The sequence below is a fragment of the Elaeis guineensis genome, chromosome 7 (assembly GCF_000442705.2).
Source record: "Elaeis guineensis isolate ETL-2024a chromosome 7, EG11, whole genome shotgun sequence".
Taxonomy (NCBI): Eukaryota; Viridiplantae; Streptophyta; class Magnoliopsida; order Arecales; family Arecaceae; genus Elaeis; species Elaeis guineensis.
Genome location: NC_025999.2, coordinates 53,006,458 through 53,026,665, shown reverse-complemented (window position 1 = coordinate 53,026,665; position 20,208 = coordinate 53,006,458). Strand labels below are relative to the sequence as shown.

The following is a 20,208-nucleotide window of genomic DNA, read 5'->3' as shown; positions in this document are numbered from 1 at the left end:
ATGGGGTGCACGCCCATTCAAATAATTAGCATGGAGTCGCTTTCATGGGGTGCACGCCCATTCAAACCATCGGTTGGTGGTTATTTTCAGATAATTTCCACATCTAAAATCAGATAATAAGTGAAGAGTCGCCTTCTTTCAGAAGGGTGCAAATGGTCATGAGTCCATAACCAAATGGACTCTTTAGTCTATATCAATTCAAGGCGCGTAATCAAACTTGACCCAATCCAATTAGGTCAAGCCAAAAGAGAGAAATTTAGTTAGGTGCCAACAGTTGGCTAACCTAAATCTGATCCAATCAAATCATGAGTCCAATTAGCTCAATTCAACCCAAACTGGAATCAATTTTGAATCCGATTAGAATATAGGAGCTAGGGTTTGCAATACGTGCAAGCATGTTCATCTTGCAAACTTGATCTAGTCCAATTAGATCCTTGATTAATTTTCTGTGTGTGATCTATTGGGTTGTACATCTAGCCAGCAGTAGATCCGGGTGCAAGCTGACCTGATTTGATTAGTATCCAATCTAACCGATTTAGGTCCAATCGACCTAATCCGATTTCATCAATTAGAATCCTTTCTAATTGACAATCGAATTAAACTCTTTAATTCGATCAAATCTATAAGACAAGATTGATGTCTAGCAACGTATCATGTCTACTTGGAAGAATGAAATTTTGATGGAAATATCAAAAATATTCTTCAGTGATGAGTTACCGTGTGATTCGATTCTGCGATCATCTTGCATCCCGAATATGAGTCTGGATATGAAAAAATGTCAAATCCAATATCATATTCATATCTCGCAGTCTTATAATGATGATTCGATTAATGAAACATTAGAATCTCTTAATTTTCATTCTGCTTTAATCAAAGACTCGGAATTATCATTCGATTAGAGCAAGTAGGATGCGATCTCGTCTTACCAGGAGTGATCGATTCCATGTTGATTTACTCATAACCTCCATACACAATCCATCATATTCAGAACATTCCGTAGATGACTTAGTCATGAATGAATATGAATCAAAATATGGATTCATGTATACCAGATTCTATAGTAGTCTCAGGTCAAAGGATTACTTGCATAACTCTCACTAAGAGAAACATCTTTTGACAAGTAAGATTTCATAGGATGTTCTCAAGTTGGATCAATTCCGTGAACTCATTCTCTAATGAGCATCCACATCCTTGTGTTAGTGTCTCACACTAGTGATTGTGAGATTAATTATCCTCTCCATCGAGCATACATAGGATATGCCAGTCTTTTCGAAAACATTGATCTCTGACTCAATAATCCAACGATTGGGAATATTTTAGATTAAGATTTTAGATCTCACAGGTATGATCTCATCATAGTCCTAAAATCATTGTTCTAATCTATGGAGTTTATCATAATCTTAACAAATATAACATGCAGCATATGATGAAACATAAATATCTTTTATTTATTTATAAAATGTCATTATATGTGTTAGGAAGATTAAAGAACAGTTCATCAAAATGCAAATGTCGATTGGCTTGTAAGACATCATTCTTTCATTTGCAGCTTTCTTTCCTTCCTTGGTCTTGCCTCCCTGCTTGATTGGTTTTACTGGGTGGCTTGACTAGGCCCACTACCATTACTGGCCCCACCTCCGTATCTATATTGGGTGCTATAGTGACCTACCCTTAGTTTCTCCCTTCATATCTTTGGATGGAGGTCTCAAACATAGGGTGATGTGTTCCTGACTAACTCCCTCCTTATCTTTGTGATTGCATTTGTTGCTGGTATTGGTTGGTTGTGTGTGTGGCATGCATTGCTCTGTCCATTTCTTTGCATTCATCTCAGTCATCTTTGCTATATATATTTGCTGATTAAGGAAGCGATCCTAGCTTATCAAGGTCTAATTGTTGCTGATGGCCTTCAAAGTCTACTAATCATGGGATCCTTGTCATCATATACAAAATCATTTCTAAAATGGATCATCATATTTTGCATCCACAAGCACTTCCACCTTGTGGATGCACTTCAATCTGAGCTATAGATTGTAGTCCACATGTACATTTAGCTTCTTCTATGTCAGATGGTTCCTTTGTTTGTTGTATATTTAAGAAGAAAGTTGACCAATTGCAATCACAACCATTGGCGAAGGTCATTTGTGAGAGGATTTGGATTGCTAACGTCTTGAGCTTTTTGGGTGATAGCCCAAAATGGAACTACTATTCAGTTGCATATGCAATCAAGTAAATTTCATATTAGATCCTATTTATTATAAATTATTGGATCAGGTACAGTTGGTGTTAATTTGTAGCTGCTTTCTCACCAAAGCTATTGGAGACACCCTTAAAAGTTTGTCTATGAAACACATGCCACTTGTGGCATCATATCTCTACTTGAACTGATAATGTATCATTTTATTAAATTTAACTCATCTCCTTAAGACATTGGTAGTAATAGCGGTATTAGGCTCCATCTTGTATATGATATTGTGCAAGATGTTCAATGGTTCCTCATTCAAGTGTAACCTGGGACACTATATTGGAATCCTGGATAGATGTAGCAAGTTGCCAAGACATGCAACTGATTTAATTAGCAAACAAAGGATTGCATAATTGTAGTTTGTAAGAATTAACAAGCAATGAGGACTGCACTTAGATAATTTGCTAGATGCTGCTCCTAGCCTGTATGTTAATCGTGCTTCTTTTTAATGATGTTAATATACTTGTCAGCATGCTTCAGATCCACCTGCATGATCTTGGGCTTGGCAAAAATCATCATATGATACAAGAAGCCCGTTTCGGATACGTATCGTCATTCACAACCATGAGCACTCGATGCAGAGATACAAGTGTTCTGAGTAATCGGACTTCTGGAGGAGTTGGCTTGTCATTAACTTGTTCGCATGGGTTTACTTGCTCTCTTTTTGTTTTGCACTCATGAACATCTTGTGCCAGCCCACCTTCTCAATGAGGCTTGTAACATAGTGCATGGTAAAGCCGAGTGATGATTGACCTCAATATCTCATCCTTGGTGCATTATTAGAGCCAACATTCACGTGTAGTTATGCATGAATTTAGTGATGATCAATTTTTGCTTCTTTATGGTTGTTCTAAACCCTCACTGAAGTCATGGAAGTGCTTCATCAATTATTAAACCTTTTGCAGGCATTTCTTGCACAATCATGTTGAGATAATCACTAGCGAAATGCTCCTTCAATCTTGTCATTTAACCCCTACTCTCAGCATTGCACTACTTGCACCTTCAATGGTGTTGGCTTGGGATCATTAAACCATGCTCCCAATCAATGTAAGATTCTTATCCTCCTTAAGTTCATTCTACAAGTTTAATGTGTTGGGTTCCGGTCACGCAGTGGGATATAAATTTAAAAAATTTTTAACATGCATAAAAGAAGTTTTAACTCTTAAAATCAACAAACTAGAACTCAAATCCTAGAATCACCTTGCAGACTTCAATCAAACCAAAACAAGTATGCAATAGGAAAGAAGCTATACTTTCTGAAGACGACGATCTGGTAATAGAATGGTTTGCATAAGACTCCAAAATAGAAGTTCTCCAACAGTGATCCACACGGGACTGATCAGGGATCTTCTCAATCGATGTAGTGCTGCAGCCTTTTTTCACAAGAGCACTGCTGATTTTCCTTCTCAAGAAACGATTGGATCATTACCTGTACGCCTTCGAATCCTCCATTAGGACCATGCCAAGAACTTCTTCTCAAGAGATCTCATTATCCAAATTTGGTTTGGAATAACATTTACAAAAACCCAAATCCTAGGACAAGCAACTCCTTGTTTTCCTTTTTCCTCTTGTTTTTCTTTCTATTTTTTTCCTCTCTTATTTTTCTTGTCTTTTTCTCAAAATTCTTGTGCTTTTTCCTCTCTTGTCGCACACTTAACAACTAGAATATCAATGCCTTATCACATAAGGGGCGTCTCTTTTAATGAGGAATGAGGAGATGCTAACAATCTCCAATGGGGGCCAACTCTTGGCGCTCCACTTCATGTGGAGATTAAATTCTGTGTGTGATGAAGTATAGTGCAGAAGAGCCTTCAAACCGAAGGATTCTTCTTCTGCGCCCCATAATTTTCATATTTAATTTGGCATGTAACACAGAGTTGGCGTGGAATAAGTAGGTGGTTAAGAGACTTAATGCAGGACTTCTTCCTTCTCTTAACGCTAAATAAATATCGCACATTTATTTCTTGGCATGGAAATCAGATGGATGGCGTGGAAGACTCCTGCACATGAAACACTTTCATGTTAGGTAAGAAACCAACCTAATTTAATTAGGTTCAAGGCTACAGGTTAGGTTTAGGTCAAACTCTTTTGAACTAATCTAATTTGGAACTTAGGTTAATACAATATGTTAGCATATCAAATTAATCCATAGGATTTACAATAAATTCTAATTAGATCAAATTCTAAAGTGTGTGACCTATTGGGTTCCATATCTAGCCAACAGTGGATTCAGGCTCATGACCTAAATCAATCCGATTGAATTAGATCAGTCCAAATGCACCAATTAATCAAAATCTTTTTAATTAATTTTTGAATTAAACTTCTTTAATTCTTGCGAGTCCACAAGTCAAGATTGACATCTAGCAACGTATCATGACTACTTAGAAGATATGAAATTTGATGGAAATAGCAAAATTATTCTTTAATGGCAAGTTATCGTGTAATTCAATCCTTCAATCATACATCTCAGATGAACTATGGGTATCGAATCATATCAAATCTAAATGCTTATCTATATGGATCTCGATTAGATGGTGATGATTCAGTTGATGATACATTAAAATTTTTTTTTAATTATCATCCTGTTTTGGTCAAAGACTTTTTGAATCATCAACCGATGAGATCACAGGATGTTCGCTCCTCTTATTAGGAGTGATCGATCTTTTATTGACTGCTCAACCTTTATGCACACTACATCATGTTTAGAACACCCCACACATGAACAAGAGAACCAAGCTAGAAAATAAATCAAAACATGGATTCATGTACACAAGATACCATGGTGATCTTAGGTTTGAGGATCACTTACACAACTTCCATTAGAGAACAACTAACTGATATGTAAATAAGGCTCCATCAAATATTTTCTCATAGGTCAATTCAGTGAACTCATTTTTAATGAGCACTTACATCTTTGTATTAGTATCATTATACAAGTCGTGAGATCAACTATCCTCTCCATCGAGCATATATAGGATGTGTTAGTCTTACCGGTATCATTGATCTCTGACTCAATGAACCAATGATTGAAAATATTTTAAATTAGGGCTATCAAGGATTTAGTTTCATTGGTATAATCTCATCGTGGCTCTAAAATCATTGTCCTAACCTATGGAGATCATTATAATCTTAAACAAGCTTAAGATGCAACATTTAATGAATCAAAATGTCCAATTTTATTAATAAAAATGTCAATTACATGAGTTTAGAAGAAAAATATAGAAAAACATCCTATCGCATCACACATGCGATTGGCTTGTAGGGCATTATTCTTTCAATCTAACACTTGCACTAAAGCCAATCATCCATATACTTGATGCCCATGCAATCTAGGTGACAGTCAAACTGCTGCAATGACAAGATCTTAATGAACGGATCCACTATATTATTCTTGGTGTCAATTCGCTCTATATGATCACATCACGTTTTTCGATTATCTTCCAAACGAGATGGAGCCGTTTTAGGATGTGCTTGGATTTGTGATGAGATCTTGGTTCCTTAGTTTGAGCAACTGTCCCAATATTGTCACAATAAAGAGGCACTAATTGTTCAATTTTAGGAACCACACCCGACTCTGAGATGAACTTCTTCATCCAAATGGCTTTCTTAGCAGCCTCACTGTTAGCCATGTACTCAGCCTCAGTGACCAAGTCAGCTACGTCTGCTGTTTGGAATTTTTTCAACTCATTGCACCACCATATAGAATGAATATATATCCTGATATAGATTTGCTATCATCTGGATTAGATTGAAAGTCTTTCAATTTCAAATCAGATCCTCCATAAATGAGAAAAGTATCTCTAGTTCTCAAGTATTTGAGAATATTTTTCACAACTTTCCAATGATCCTCTTCTGGATCTATTTGAAATCTGCTTATAATGTCTAAGGCATAAGCCACATTAGGCTGATACACAGCATAGCATACATTATTGATCCTACAGCCGAAGTATAAGGAATAGAACATATTTTATTTTTCTATTTAGATGTCTTAGGAGACATATTCTTAGAGAGTTGTATGTCATAACTCATGGATAAGTAACCTCTTTTATTTTTCTCCATGTTGAATCTCTTCAACACAAGGTCTATGTATCTAGAGTGGGACAAGTCAAGCATCCTCTTCGATTTATTTCTATAGATCTTTATACCAAGTATATAGGATGCTTATCCAAATCTTTCATGGAAAACTTCTGTGATAGTCAGATTTTGACCGATTGCAACATAGGGTTGTCATTCTCAATGAGCAGTATGTCATCCACATACAAGATCAAGAAGATAATGACACTCCACCACTCTTTTTATACACATAGTTCATCCATATTTTTGATAGAGCTAAATGATTTGACTGTCTCATCAAAATGGATGTTCCAACTCGATGCTGCTTTAATCCATAAATAGATTTTTTTAGCTTGCATACTTGATTTGCCCTCTCATTGGAGACATCTTTCTGGCTGAGTCATATAGACTTCTTCAAGATTTTCATTGAGGAAGGAGTCTTGACATCCATCTGTCAGATCTCAGAGTCATGATATGCAGCTATAGCAAGCATGATCCGAATAGACTTGAGCATGGCTATGGATAAAAAGATTTCTTCATAGTCAACATCTTGCTTTTATTTGAAATCTTTTGTCACTAGTCTGGCCTTATAGGTCTCTATCTGATCATTTGCTCTAATCTTCTTAAAGACCCATTTGTAGTTTATTGGGGTCACACCCTCAGGCGCATCAATCAAAATTCAAACTTGGTTGGCATACATGGAGTCCATTTGGATTTTATGACCGCAAGTTATTTGTCAGAGTCATTACTCATAATAGCTTTCGAATAAGTTGTGGGATCATCATTCTCAATGATGTGTGATGTGTTGTCATTCTCAATAACAAATCCATGTCTGACTGGTACATTACGTACTCAACTTAACCTTCGAAGAGGTGTAGTGGTTGTACCTCAACAATGGATACATCAGGTTGATGATAAACTTGTGGACTCTCCACATGTTGCTTTTCGATAGACTGTAAGTCTTGAACTCTCAAATTTAACTGATCTCCCATTGCCTCCTCGGATAAACTCTTTTTTTAGGAAGATGGCATGCTTACTAACAAACATCTTTTGTTGAGTAAGATGGTAGAAGTAATATCCTATACTCTTCTTAGGATAACCTACAAATCTGCATTTATCCGACCTAGCATTTAGCTTATGTCCCTTAGTATTCCTGACATAAGCAGGGCAGTCCCAAATCTTAAGATATTTAAGATTAAGCTTCCTACCTCTTCATATCTCATATGGAGTACTAGCATTGATTTACAAGGTATCTTGTTTAAAACATGTGCAGCAGTCTCTAGAACATAACCTCAGAAAGAGATCGGAAGATCTATGAAGCACATCATTGATCACACCATATCTAAGAAGGTGCGATTTCTCTTTCTGCAATATCATTTAATTATAGTGAAGGAGGTGTCCATTGAGAGAGTTTTATTTTCTTTTAAATGATCAAGAAACTTACTAGTTGAGTATTCGTCTCCTCGATCAGATCAAAGAGCTTTGATACTCTTATCAGTTTGTTTCTCAATCATTCTTTGATACTCCTTAAACTTATCAAAGGCTTCGGATTTGTAGTTCAATAAATACACATATTCGAACCTAGATAAATCATCAGTAAATGTGATGAAATAGAAGTATCTACGTCTAGCCTGAGTCAACATTGGACCACAGACATCAGTATGTACTAGGTCCAAAATGTCATTCGTCCTATCTCGATATTCAATAAATGGAGTCTTGATCATTTTATCCATGAGACAAGATTCGTAAGTTTCATATGATTCAAAATCATAAGGATTAAAGAATTTTTCTTTATATAACTTATTAATTCTTGACTCATTGATACGATCAAGTGGGCAGTGTCAGAGATATGCGACATTCACATCTCATTTTCTTTTCTTCATATGATCAACATAAAAAATATTATCATTAAGTGACAAGAATAAAAGATCATTATCTATAAAAGCATTACAATAACATTCATTAGAAAAATAAATAAAGCAACCGTTATCCTTTCTTTTTATTTCAAAATTTTGTTCCAATAACACAGGTACAGAAATAATATTTCTAACAATATTTGGTATATAGTAAGTCTTTCAATTTCAAAATTTTGTCTTAAGGCAATTTCAACATCTTGATTTCTATGGCTTCGGTCTGAATGGACTCTCCACTAACGCCGAACAGCACGAAGTCACCTTCATTTAGATTTTTTATTTTCTGCTGACCCTGCAATGATTTGCAAAGGTGTGAACCGCAGACGGTATTTAATATCCAAAGATATGAAGTTGAAGTATTTAATAATAAGTTTGTTTGTATCATATACAAACTTTTAGCAACATTTGCTTCCTTGTGCTTGAAACTTGCAAGATACTCTTTGCAGTTCTTCTTCCAGTGTCCTTCCTTGCCATAATGATAACAGGTATTCTTGGTGGAGATTTTCTTCGACTTCTTCTTGAAGATGCTAGCCTTAGGTTTCGATTTTTTCTTTGAATCTTTTTTGCCTTTCTTCTTGGAGATCTTATCTATAAGAAGAACATGAGTCTTTTCACCCTTGAAATAGCTTTCTGCTGTCTTAAGCATGTTCAATAGCTCAGGTAGATTAGTGTTCAGTTTGTTCATGTGATAATTTATGGCAAACTGCGAGAAGAAATCTGGGAGTAATTGTAGGATCAAATTCTGACTAAGCTTACCGTCCATAGCAAAATCCAACTATCCCAGATGAGTGATCAGATCAATCATTTTTAGGATATGAAATAACTGCTTAGATATTTTATATCTAGCAGTCCGACTCTATTCTTCATACAACTTTAAGTTAAGGAGTATGGAAGGAACATCCATGCTTTCATGTTGTCTCTGAAGCTCATTGCTTATAGAGACAAGTATGATGCATTTGACAGTCATACTGTTATCTTGTCACATCTTGTATGTAGTCCTTTCCTCAGTAGCATCTTCACCGATCGTATCGGGTGGAGGGGCATCCAAAATATAAAAATTTTCTTCTATGTGAGAACAATTCTCAGATTCTTCAATTAGTCCACATAATTTGATTCGGTCAATTTGTTAGCATCTAGTATGCTACGCATGAAATTGAGGATGACATTATGTAGATTAATCTACAAATATGAGAATATAATATAAGCGGACAACTCATGATGATACGCACAACTAGATTAGAATTTTTATCTAATTGTTACCCTCACTATTTTATCGAATACCATAGTCCTTTCCTACGATAAACGAGAAACTCTTATTGATTTTCTTAGTGGGGTTGAGATCCTAATTTCTTACAAAAGTCTTGTGGTTGCACAACAAACCTTCATGAGTTTAAAGGTAGAAATTTTTTTTCCAATTGTATCTCATGCAACTCTCAACAAATACTTGTCTTTAAAACATCTATTGCTTTGTGGTTGCATAACAAACTATAATATTTTAGTTAAGTTAGATCCTTCATTTTTATATAGTCATATCTGAACAATGCTGTCCTTATGGTTGCACAATAAAGCAACATATCCAAAAATGCCGTAAGTATCAACTATGCACCAAGACAATCCCATATCAATCTCCATAGTAAGTCTTGTGGTTGCACAATAAACTCGCTACAGTTCTTGATGTGAAATTGACTTAGCATGAAGGAAGGTCTTTGTAACATCTACGTTACTAAGCAATCCAAATTCGAAACTCAATAGACCTAATTAGCTAGGTAAGAGGTGGGAGGCTCTCCGGTGATTTCTTAGATACTAACAACTTGGTCAGGTAAGCAAACGGACCTAATTAAGTAACCACTTTTGATACTTGCCTTAGACACTAATGATCAATGAATTCGACATTCGGATAGCAAATGAATCCCGACACTATAATTTAATATAATTTTTAACGAGGGCTTTAAACTGGTCTGATGCACATCCTAACATTTACAGCATATGTAAAAATGCATATCATAAGAAGAAAAACAATAATATCATGCTACATACCATGCTATTCAAATTGTAATATCATTCGTATATCTATGCCAAAAACATGATTACAAAAATCATGTAGGGTGCATATATTATTTTGGGTCAACTATTGAGCCAAAGTTATTGGACTATGACTTGGATCCAATGCTTGGTCCAATTCACATATCAAATTTAATTTGAGCCAATATTTTGAATCTTAATCCAACTTGGATTACATCTTATTTAAAATCCTAATCACATTAGGCTTGACCAGGTCAACAATTGATCTATTTCCAATGCATCCTAATAAAATCGATTAAATCATCAATCTATCATGAATTATAAAATTTCAGATAATGATAAATTTTAAATTTAATAGTCGAACTACAATCATGGTTAAAACAATTTTTGATTAAAGATCGATGCAAGTAATCAAATAAAACAACCGACAACATATGAATCAGATCAAATCTATATTACAACAATAGCACCTATTTGATTGAATTTAACAAAGGTGGCTCTGATACCACTGTTGGATTTTGGTTGTATAGTGGAATATAAATTTCAAAAATTTTTAACATGCATAAAAGAAGTTTTAACTCTTAAAATTAGTAAATTAGAACTCAAACTCTAGAATCATCTTGCAGACTTCAATCAAACCAAAACAAGCATGCAATAGGGAAGAAGCTATACTTCCTGAAGACGATGATTTTGTAACATAATGGTCTTCACAAGACTCCAAAGTAAAAGCTCTCTAATGGTGATCCACACGGGACGGATAAGGAACCTTTCCAACTGATATAATGCTGCAGTTTTTCTTCATAAGAATACTGCCGGCTTCCTTCTCAAGGAACGATTGCACCATCACCTGTACGCTTTTGAATCCTCGACTAGGACCACGCCAAGAATCTCTTCTCAAGAGATCTCACCATCTAGATTTGGTTTGGAACTCCAACACTTGGAAAAACTCAAACCCTAGGACAAGCAATCTCTTGTTTTCCTTTTTCCTATCTTGTCTTGCTTTCTATTCTCTCTCTTATTTTTCTTGTCTTTTTCTTAGAATTTTTTTATTTTTTCCTCTCTTATAACACGCCTAACAACCAAAATATCAACGCCTTATCACATAAGGGGCGTTCCTTTAAATAACGAATGAGGAGATGCTAACAATCCCCAAGAGGAGCCAACTCTTGGCGCTCCACTTCTTCATGCGGAGATTAAATTCTCCGTGTGATGAATTATGGCGCAGAAGAGCCTTCAAATAGGACTCCTCTTCTGCGCTCCATAATTTCCATATTTAATTTGGCATGTAACACAGTGTTGGCGTTGAATAAGAAGCAGGTGGTTAAGAGACTTAATGCTGAAGGACTTCTTCCTTCTCTTAATGCCAAATAAATGTCGCACATTTATTTCTTGGCGTGAAAATCAGATGGGTGGCATGAGGACTCTTTTTGCACATGAAACACTTCCATAATAGGTAAGAAACCAACTTAATCTAATCAGGTTCAAGGCTACGGGTAAGGTTTAGCTCAAATTCCTTTGAACTAAATTGGGAATTTGGGTTAATACAATGTGCTAGCATTTCAAATTAACCTATAAGATTTACAATAAACTTTAATTAGATCAGACCAAGATCAAATCTCAAAGTGTAGGATCCATTGGGTTCCATATCTAGCCAGCAGTGGACTTAGGCTCATGATCTAAATCAATCCGATTGAATTAGGTTAGTCCAAATACATTAATTAATCAAAAATTTTTAATTAATTTTTGAATTAAATTTTTTTAATTCTTATGAGTTCATAAGTTAAGATTGACGTCTAGCAGCGTGTCATGACTATCCGGAAGAGATGAAATTTGGTAAAAATATCAAAATTATCCTTCAGTAGCAAGTTACTGTGCAATTCAATTTTTAGTCATACAACATTTCAGATGAGCTATGGATATGGAATCATGTCAAATTCAAATATTTATCTATATATATTTCGATCAAATGGTGATGATTCAGTTGATGATATATTAGAAACTCTTTTCTAATTATCATCCTATTTTGGTCAAAAATTTTTCGAATCATCAATCTATGAGATCATATAGGATGTTCGCTCTCCTTATTAGGAGTGACCGATCTCTTATTGACCACTTACAACCTCCATGCATACTACACCATGTCCAGAATACCCTACACAAAGATCGGAGAACCAAGCTAGGGAATGAATCAAAATATGGATTCATGTACACAAGGTAGTACTATGGTGATCTCAGGTCTGAGGATTACTTACACAACTCCTACTAGAGAACAACCAGCTGATATGCAAATAAGACTCCATAGATGTTCTCTTGTAAGTCATTTCAGTGAACTCATTCTTTAATGAGCACTTGCATCTTTGTATTAGTGTCACTACACAAGTAGTGGTGAGATCAATCACTCTCTTCATCGAGCATGCATAGGATATGTCAGTCTTATCGATATCATTGATCTCCGACTCAATAAATCAACAACTGAGAATATTTTAGATTAGGGCTATCAAGGATTTAGATTTCACTGGTATGATCTCATCATGGTCCTAAAACTATTATTTTAACCTATGGGGTTCATTATAATCTTAAACAAGTATAAGATGTGGTATATAATTGATCAAAATGTCTAACTTTATTAATAAAAATGTCAATTATATGAGTTTGGAAGATAAAAATACAGAAAAATATTCTATCGCATCACACATGCGATTGGCTTGTAAGGCATTATTCTTTCATAATGACCACACGTCATCAACCAGCTCATTCACTATGAATTATATAAAGTAGATCTATAGCTTAAAAAATAAAATTTATTTGTATTTTTAGACATATTATTGACTTTTATAATTTACTTTTGTTTAATCAATGTAATAATTTATAATAATATAAAAATAATTCATTTTGTATTAAATGTCCTATGACCAATAGACATTTGTCATATATTTCATGATTTTTAGTTGAGTTAATACTTTTAAGTTATCAAACACTTAAAAAATTAATAATTCACATTGTAATGCAAAAATGGCCTTATTTATTTAAGAAATACTTATAAATTATCTATAAAATATTAATTTTAATTTTTTCTATTTTTATATATTCTTAATTTAGTTTTAGATAAAAATGTTATTTTATTATAAAATATCTAAAAGGTACTTTAATGTTGGATTTACATAGAACCTTATAGGGGTGCTACATATAGTCTTGCAGTCCATGAGGATCCCACTTAATATTTAATATCTTAATCATCACTTATTTTTAAAATTTATTTAAATTTGGGCTTAGGTTCAAGTAATCATAACCATGCCCAAATATAAGCAAATTGCTGCACGAAAAAATCCAGCAAGTAACATGCATACCCCCAAACATGCTATCAAATTTTTTTAGTTTCTGAATATTATTTTTTAATATTATTTTTAAATCAAAAATATTTTTAATATAAAAAATTCATTGGTAAATGAAAACCCATTACTTTTTTGTCAATGTGGAGTATTATTTTTTAATATTATTTTTAAATCAAAAATATTTTTAATATAAAAAGATTCATTGGTAAATGAAAACCCCATTACTTTTTCGTCAATGTGGAGGTCATCCTTTTTATCTCCAATATATCATGATTCATGCAAAAAAGGCATTTTCCCTTATTTTACTGTTTTCGACTATTTATGGCATACAAAGTAACAAAGAGAAGCATGAAGAGCAAGGGGAATGTACCTGATATTGGCTCAGATTGTGGCTTAAAACCACAAAAAAATCCCTTCCCTCTTCATTTTCCTCACCTTCTTACCTATCTCTTGATGCTCTTTACAAAATGAGAGGAGAAAGGCATTGGGATGCCTTGCCCTCCCTTTTAGCCATGAGAGAGCCCCCATGTGGAACTAGGTGGTTTTACTTGGTTCAAAGTGGTTCTCGATGAATATCGAACCAAACCCTCAAACCAACTTGGCTTTGCATCAATTTGGGGTGGTCTTGCCGTCATTGATGGAGATTCTATATATTTGCTTATGATATATAAATTTTGTAGTTCGTTAAACGTTCATAAGAGAGATTCTAGTTGTTGATTTTCTTTCATGTATTATTGGTTCAACATGATACTAATGAGCAAACGGATGGGTGTTTTTATTTAATGCAAGTACTATTTAGAAACTTATCGTAAGGTAGCTGAAGCAATTCCTTGTTTATCATTAGGTTTGGTTGGTTCTTTAGTTTTTGTTGGTTGTGTGATAGTGTTGTGTGTGGACCTTTGTGCTTCACGTGTCCTCAACTGCTTGACACGTCAACCTCTAGAAATCTCAACTCGGGCCACTTTTGGGTCATAAATGGGGTACCAATCGTGTTGGGTTGCGTCATAAATGGGACGGGTCAAAATCCCAAATCTGAACCTTACCTATTTATTAAACAGGTTAGGACTTGAAACTTGAACCTGCCTTGTTTGGTGAACAGGTAACCTGATTTGCCTTGCTTAACCTACCTATTTAATAAATAGGTCAAGTTAGGTTGAACAGCAAACCAGATCCCTTATAAAACTTGGCTAGGTTGGCACATAACGTTTAGGTTTTGGACATGATGAGTGCTTACCTTGTAGTCAATAGGTGACAGATAAGGCAATTGTAGAGGTAAGTTGGGTGACAGGAGGAGGGCGATGGCAGTCATAGTGCTCCATTAGAGTCAAATAGAGCTTTAGCTTGAGTTAGTGGATGAAGCGATGTCGGAGTTGTTAGTAGGGTGGTGACCATGGTGGTGGAGGCTGGGGGTGAAGGCTCGAGTCCAATGAGATCTTGAAGCACAATTGATGAAAGGAAAAATCTGAACAAGTTCAACTCTTGAAGATATACCGAAGGAAAAGAAGGAAAGACATTTACCAAGATCTCTCCACCTTATTCTGCTATTAAAAACATTTGGAAAATTAGAACCATTCAGGCTTTGTATTCTCTGGGATTATTGGAGCAGACAGAGATGATAGGGGTGTCGGTCTACTTCTCAACATTGGGTAGGTTGGCCATGCTGAGAGAGGCGAGCATCTTCATCGTCTCCTTGTTGACCTCAATATGTTCGACCTTGATGGACTCATTGTGGATGAAGTCCATGAGGTGTTTGCGCTCCTAGAGCTTGAGGGAGATTCCACAAATGTGACTGCATTGGATCTGGTGCATTTGGTTGGTCGAAAACCCAACAATCATGTTCTGGAGCCGCTACAAGGGGATGATCGGTACCTCCTTGAGGATCTTCTTGTTAGTTTGGAAGTTAAGGGTCATTCGAGAGTAGTACCTCTATGGTGAGGATTTCTTCATGATCTTTTTGACGCGCCTCATCCCGACCTTTTCAATGATGAAGGTGTTGGCAGTTTTCCTCTTCGGTGGCTAGGGTGAGGTTACGGCTCACGGGCTTACTCTTCCACTAGTGCTAGGATTTAGATGGGGTAGAAGTGAGAGGATGGTGCTTTACAGAACCGTAAAGCTAACCCTTGAAAAGGGCAAAAACTCTCCAAAAGCAATTAAAAGGTATAGCAGGGGTGTTAGGCTGCACCAGTTCAGTTTTGGGTACAAACTTAGCCCAACCTGATTAACCAGGTTAATCAGGTTGACCTATTTACGACCTGAATCTGTTTAGCCTAAGCCCGAACTTGCTTATTACAGATCAAATACAGGTCGGTTTGATTGGTTGGTTCATTATTTGCTAGCCTATGCAAAACATAAAGAATGGTATGTTAAACTATGCTAATGTTTAGAGAGTTGCCTAACTCAATGGTACTTTTTATTAAAGATAAGAAAAGTTATGTGCCTATAACGACATTAAATTTTCTTGCATGGTTTTTGAAAAGTTACCTTGGCATTTTGATTGTTTATTTTGTTTGAGTTATTGTGCTCTTTGATAAGAATGGGCTGCAACTGTCTCTTCTCTAGTTCGGTGGAGAAAGACTTTGTATGACTTGTATATATGGTTTCTGCTAACGTGCCTTCTTTGATCTAGAAAGTTTTTTATTGACCTTGTCTTGCCTAGGGAAATTGCATTGTAGATGAAGCTCAAATCTATTTGGAAGCAATGTTTTCCTGATAAGCAGTGAGTTGTAGCATGTGTTTTAACATGTCTAATCAAATAGCATAATATCCAGCTATTTAATATATCTACATAGAATGATGTAACTTATAAGCTCAGATTTTATTCTAATTTGACCAATAAAACATGGCAAGGCATTGGGCCTTGGAGCGATATTTCCACTAGAACCACTCCTGAAGATATTGCTGTGTATGTGATAGGGGATTATTGGTGACAAATAAGTCATTTTAGAAACATGTCATCTAATGAACCATAAAAAACTGAATTTCTTTACATGGTTTAGGATGTACATAATATTTTCATGTTGAATCTTATGGTCCTTAGTCTATTAAAATTAGGGCTGAAACCGGATCGGATATCAGTATATCCATATCTATATTTATTTTGTTTGATGAATACAAATACGAATACAAATATTATTCGGATGCAAAAATTCATATCCATATTTGTTTTAAATGGATATGGATGCAGTTCGGATATCAGAAGTATGGATATAATTACGGATATAAATTTGATAATTTAATTTTATGATTATGGAATCAAAGATATTACTGAATAGATGATAAATCAAGTTAATATGATGTCTATATGGTTGTATATATTTTTTAAAAATTAATAAGTACTATATAAAATTATATTGAGTTACAGATAGATTTGGATATTCAGATACGGATCGAATAGTTGTCTATCCATATCCATATCTATCTATTTTCTTTAATGGATGTGGATATTAGTCGGATTATCAAATTTTTGTAGATATCCGGATTGATTCGGATACAAAAGGGATCCGGATGGATATTATCCATACTAGTTTCACCCCTAATTAGAAATTTAATATTCTTTGATCACAATCTGGCTCAGAACCAGACTCTGAAAGCCCCATAATTAATCATAAGATTTTGAGAACAATGGGAAGTATGCGAGTTAGCTGAAGTTGCTTAAGTTGACCACTAGATATTTTAGCATGGCTTTTTAATCAGATTGTTGATAGTCGGTGCTCTCTACTGTCTACATATAATCTGCAACTCCAGACAAAGTCTGTTTGACCAAGAAGTGCATAATTCTAATTATTGCAGGCTCCAGAGTAATTTGTAATTATTTGCATATTTCATATTTTAAAGCAATCTTAAAATAATATGCCACATTGACAAGAAGCAGTCATTACATATTCATCTCTCAGCTTTTTGTACCCTAATCTGTAACTCTTGCCTGGAATTATTGGTTATATCTTGTGTCAATTTTTTTTTTCTGCATTCCTGCCCTTTATGAATTGCGCTGCTATAATAGTGACTACTTTTGAAACATCAGAGCTACCCTGCATTGCTGACACTTATTATTTTACCTCAATCAGATGGACAGGGATAAGCTTATGAGGATGGCTGGTGCTGTTCGCACTGGTGGAAAGGGCAGCATGCGCAGGTTTTTGATGTTTTCATCTTTTTTTTTTTTTTTTTTTTAAATATCATGCTGTGAACTTTGAAATCATGTGAAGGTGTGGATATTTTGCTGAAATGCTTTCAGCAGTGCTTAAAAAGCTTGTGAGAGGTCAAATGTTTAAAAATCCCAGATTAGATATTGAGATAGGGTGATGAACTTGATTGGAGTCTTGGTTGGGATTCGCTCCAGGAGTAAATAATTACATTGCAAACAGCATCATATAGGCTTTCAAATAATTTTTTGGATTTAAAGAATGATGTCTTATAAGAGTTGAGGAAATTTCTCGTGTAAAATTTTTGTAGACTTAATGTTAAATTGATAAATTCTTTTTAGAAGCCAAGAAATTGACAACATTGTTGTGAGTACAATAACACCTGTGCGTTATTGTACATTCTTTTCATGTTTATGTATGATGGTTCATGTCAACTTTGGTGTTTTAAAATTCAGTAAGCCTTTTGTTGAGGATCATGATTTATTTGATCTGTCTTTGGTTTGTTAATGTTTTCATCTTGTACTTTTTACCAGGAAGAAGAAGGCAATTCACAAAACAACAACAACAGATGACAAAAGGCTTCAGAGTACTCTGAAGAGAATAGGGGTGAATGCTATCCCTGCTATAGAAGAAGTGAATATTTTCAAGGATGATCTTGTTATCCAGTTTTTGAACCCGAAAGGTAGAAAAGCATCATGGAAGCAGAGAGATAAATCATATGGCAAGAAATCAGTTCAAAGCTTTTGATGCACTAATTCCTTCTGTTTATCTTCCAGTTCAAGCTTCAATTGCAGCCAATACATGGGTGGTCAGTGGTTCTCCACAGACAAGAAGTACTCCCATTTCTTATATTTTAATAATATTGAATAAATAGAAATTTTTACAAACTTGATGGAATTAAAAGTTTCACTCTTTAATATTTTCTTTAGTTTGTCTTTATTTTCAAATTCTTCTCCTGATTCTGTGTCTCCTATGTAAAATTGTCTGCTGCAGAACTTCAGGATCTTCTTCCAGGGATCATTAACCAACTTGGTAGGTTCATCTCTTTAAGGTTTTGCTTTATGTATTCATTTATAGTAATTTTACACTGATTTGACATACAAAGTGACGGTTGTTTGTAATATCCTTGAAATCATGTCTTCTGCTTTTGTAGCCTGTTTTCATCTGTGTCATCAACCTGCACACGCCCATATTGTCTTGCCTGACACATTTACTCATTTAGATAAATCTAATTAAAAAATTGATTTTTGGTTTTTGTATGTAAGAATTTTTTTTTTAAGCAGCCACCTTCACACACAAAAAAAAAAAAAAAAAAGAAAGAAAAAAAAAGAAAACAAAAATTTTGTTTGCTAAACTGTATATAATCCGTAGTGTCTCAAGTTATCATTTGCTTGTCTTGTTGTTTGGTGTGTTATGTTGCATGTGCTACTTTATTCTTTCAGTGGGACTAAATCTGGAAAATGCAAAAAAGGGGGGCATACATGAGTTAATTGCCTAGGTAGCTTACTGCCATTGTACCAAAAAAAAAAAAAAAAAAGAAAAAAATCAAAGCAAAAGAAATTGAAGATGTTTCTTTAGCGCTGTTGTAAAAAGGTTTACACTGATATTCCATGATGTCTTTTTGTCAAGTGATTGTTACTGAACTTTCTTGCTGCTGTTCAGGTCCTGATAACTTAGACAATCTGAGGCGGCTTGCCGAGCAGTTCCAGAAGCAGGCACAACCTGCTGATGGTGCCAACACTCAGGACGATGATGATGATGTCCCTGAACTTGTGGCAGGAGAGACATTTGAAGCAGCTGCTGAGGAAATCAAAGCCACTGAGACCCCAGCTTCATAAAGGTTACCAAGTCTAGAACTTCCTCCCTTGCCATTTTAAGCTATCATTACTTTTTTCTCCAATTTCATTGTGTGACTCGTTGAGAAAAGCAGCCTTTTTGCTGTTTCGACAGGACCTATTTCCTTCGCCCATGCTGATAGGAGATTCACCTGTTTTCTACAATGAGTTGGTGTACTGGGAAAGGATCTTCTTGTGTTCCATTTTTAGTTTAAGGAATTGTACCATTTCGACCTATTGCTTGCTATTTGTAGTGCCATTTTGTTGGGACATTTTCAGAATTTATGAGTCTGCAAGCTCAAGCTGCCTCAATGTTAACAGAGATCAAATCAGCAATTAGTCCCTCTTCCAATGTGAAACCTCATGTACTCATCCATTGTTTGCATTTATTTAAGAGGTTTGTGAGAAGCTAGTTATTGTTTAGTGATGCAAAAAGCTTTTCAGTCAATTGCATGTCCCTGGTGAATATTGTTCTGCAAAAGCTTATTGATAAAGCGCACATGCATGCGAGCACAGGTATTACACCGTTCTAGCCCATGAAGGGCCACAACTATGCAATTTAACACCGTTGCCTGAATACCTATAATCTATACTGCATGTATATCTACAATTGTGGCTTGAAAAGCATAAGCAAACAAGTTGGTGGGGATGTTGGGTATTCTTCCCAGA

The 20,208-nt window shown here is 35.1% G+C and overlaps 1 protein-coding gene across 5 annotated transcripts in view; it reads left to right on the top strand.

Annotated features, from left to right (window-relative positions):
* Window positions 1-19,962, top strand: part of LOC105035098 (nascent polypeptide-associated complex subunit beta) — a 37,087-nt gene extending 17,125 nt beyond the window's left edge. For 2 of the 5 annotated variants that reach the window (XM_010910511.4, XM_010910510.4), the window contains exons 2-7: window positions 17,627-17,694; window positions 18,238-18,386; window positions 18,481-18,537; window positions 18,698-18,736; window positions 19,367-19,544; window positions 19,655-19,962. In XM_010910511.4, coding sequence (XP_010908813.1) covers window positions 17,627-17,694; window positions 18,238-18,386; window positions 18,481-18,537; window positions 18,698-18,736; window positions 19,367-19,542 — 489 coding nt within the window. In that variant the 3' untranslated portion in view covers window positions 19,543-19,544; window positions 19,655-19,962. Of the gene's footprint in view, window positions 1-3,204; window positions 3,290-17,626; window positions 17,695-18,237; window positions 18,387-18,480; window positions 18,538-18,697; window positions 18,737-19,366; window positions 19,545-19,634 lie in introns of those variants that run through there. The other 3 variants (XM_073260908.1, XM_073260907.1, XM_010910509.4) reach the window with 3 other exon arrangements.
* The last annotated feature ends 246 nt before the right edge of the window (window positions 19,963-20,208 follow it).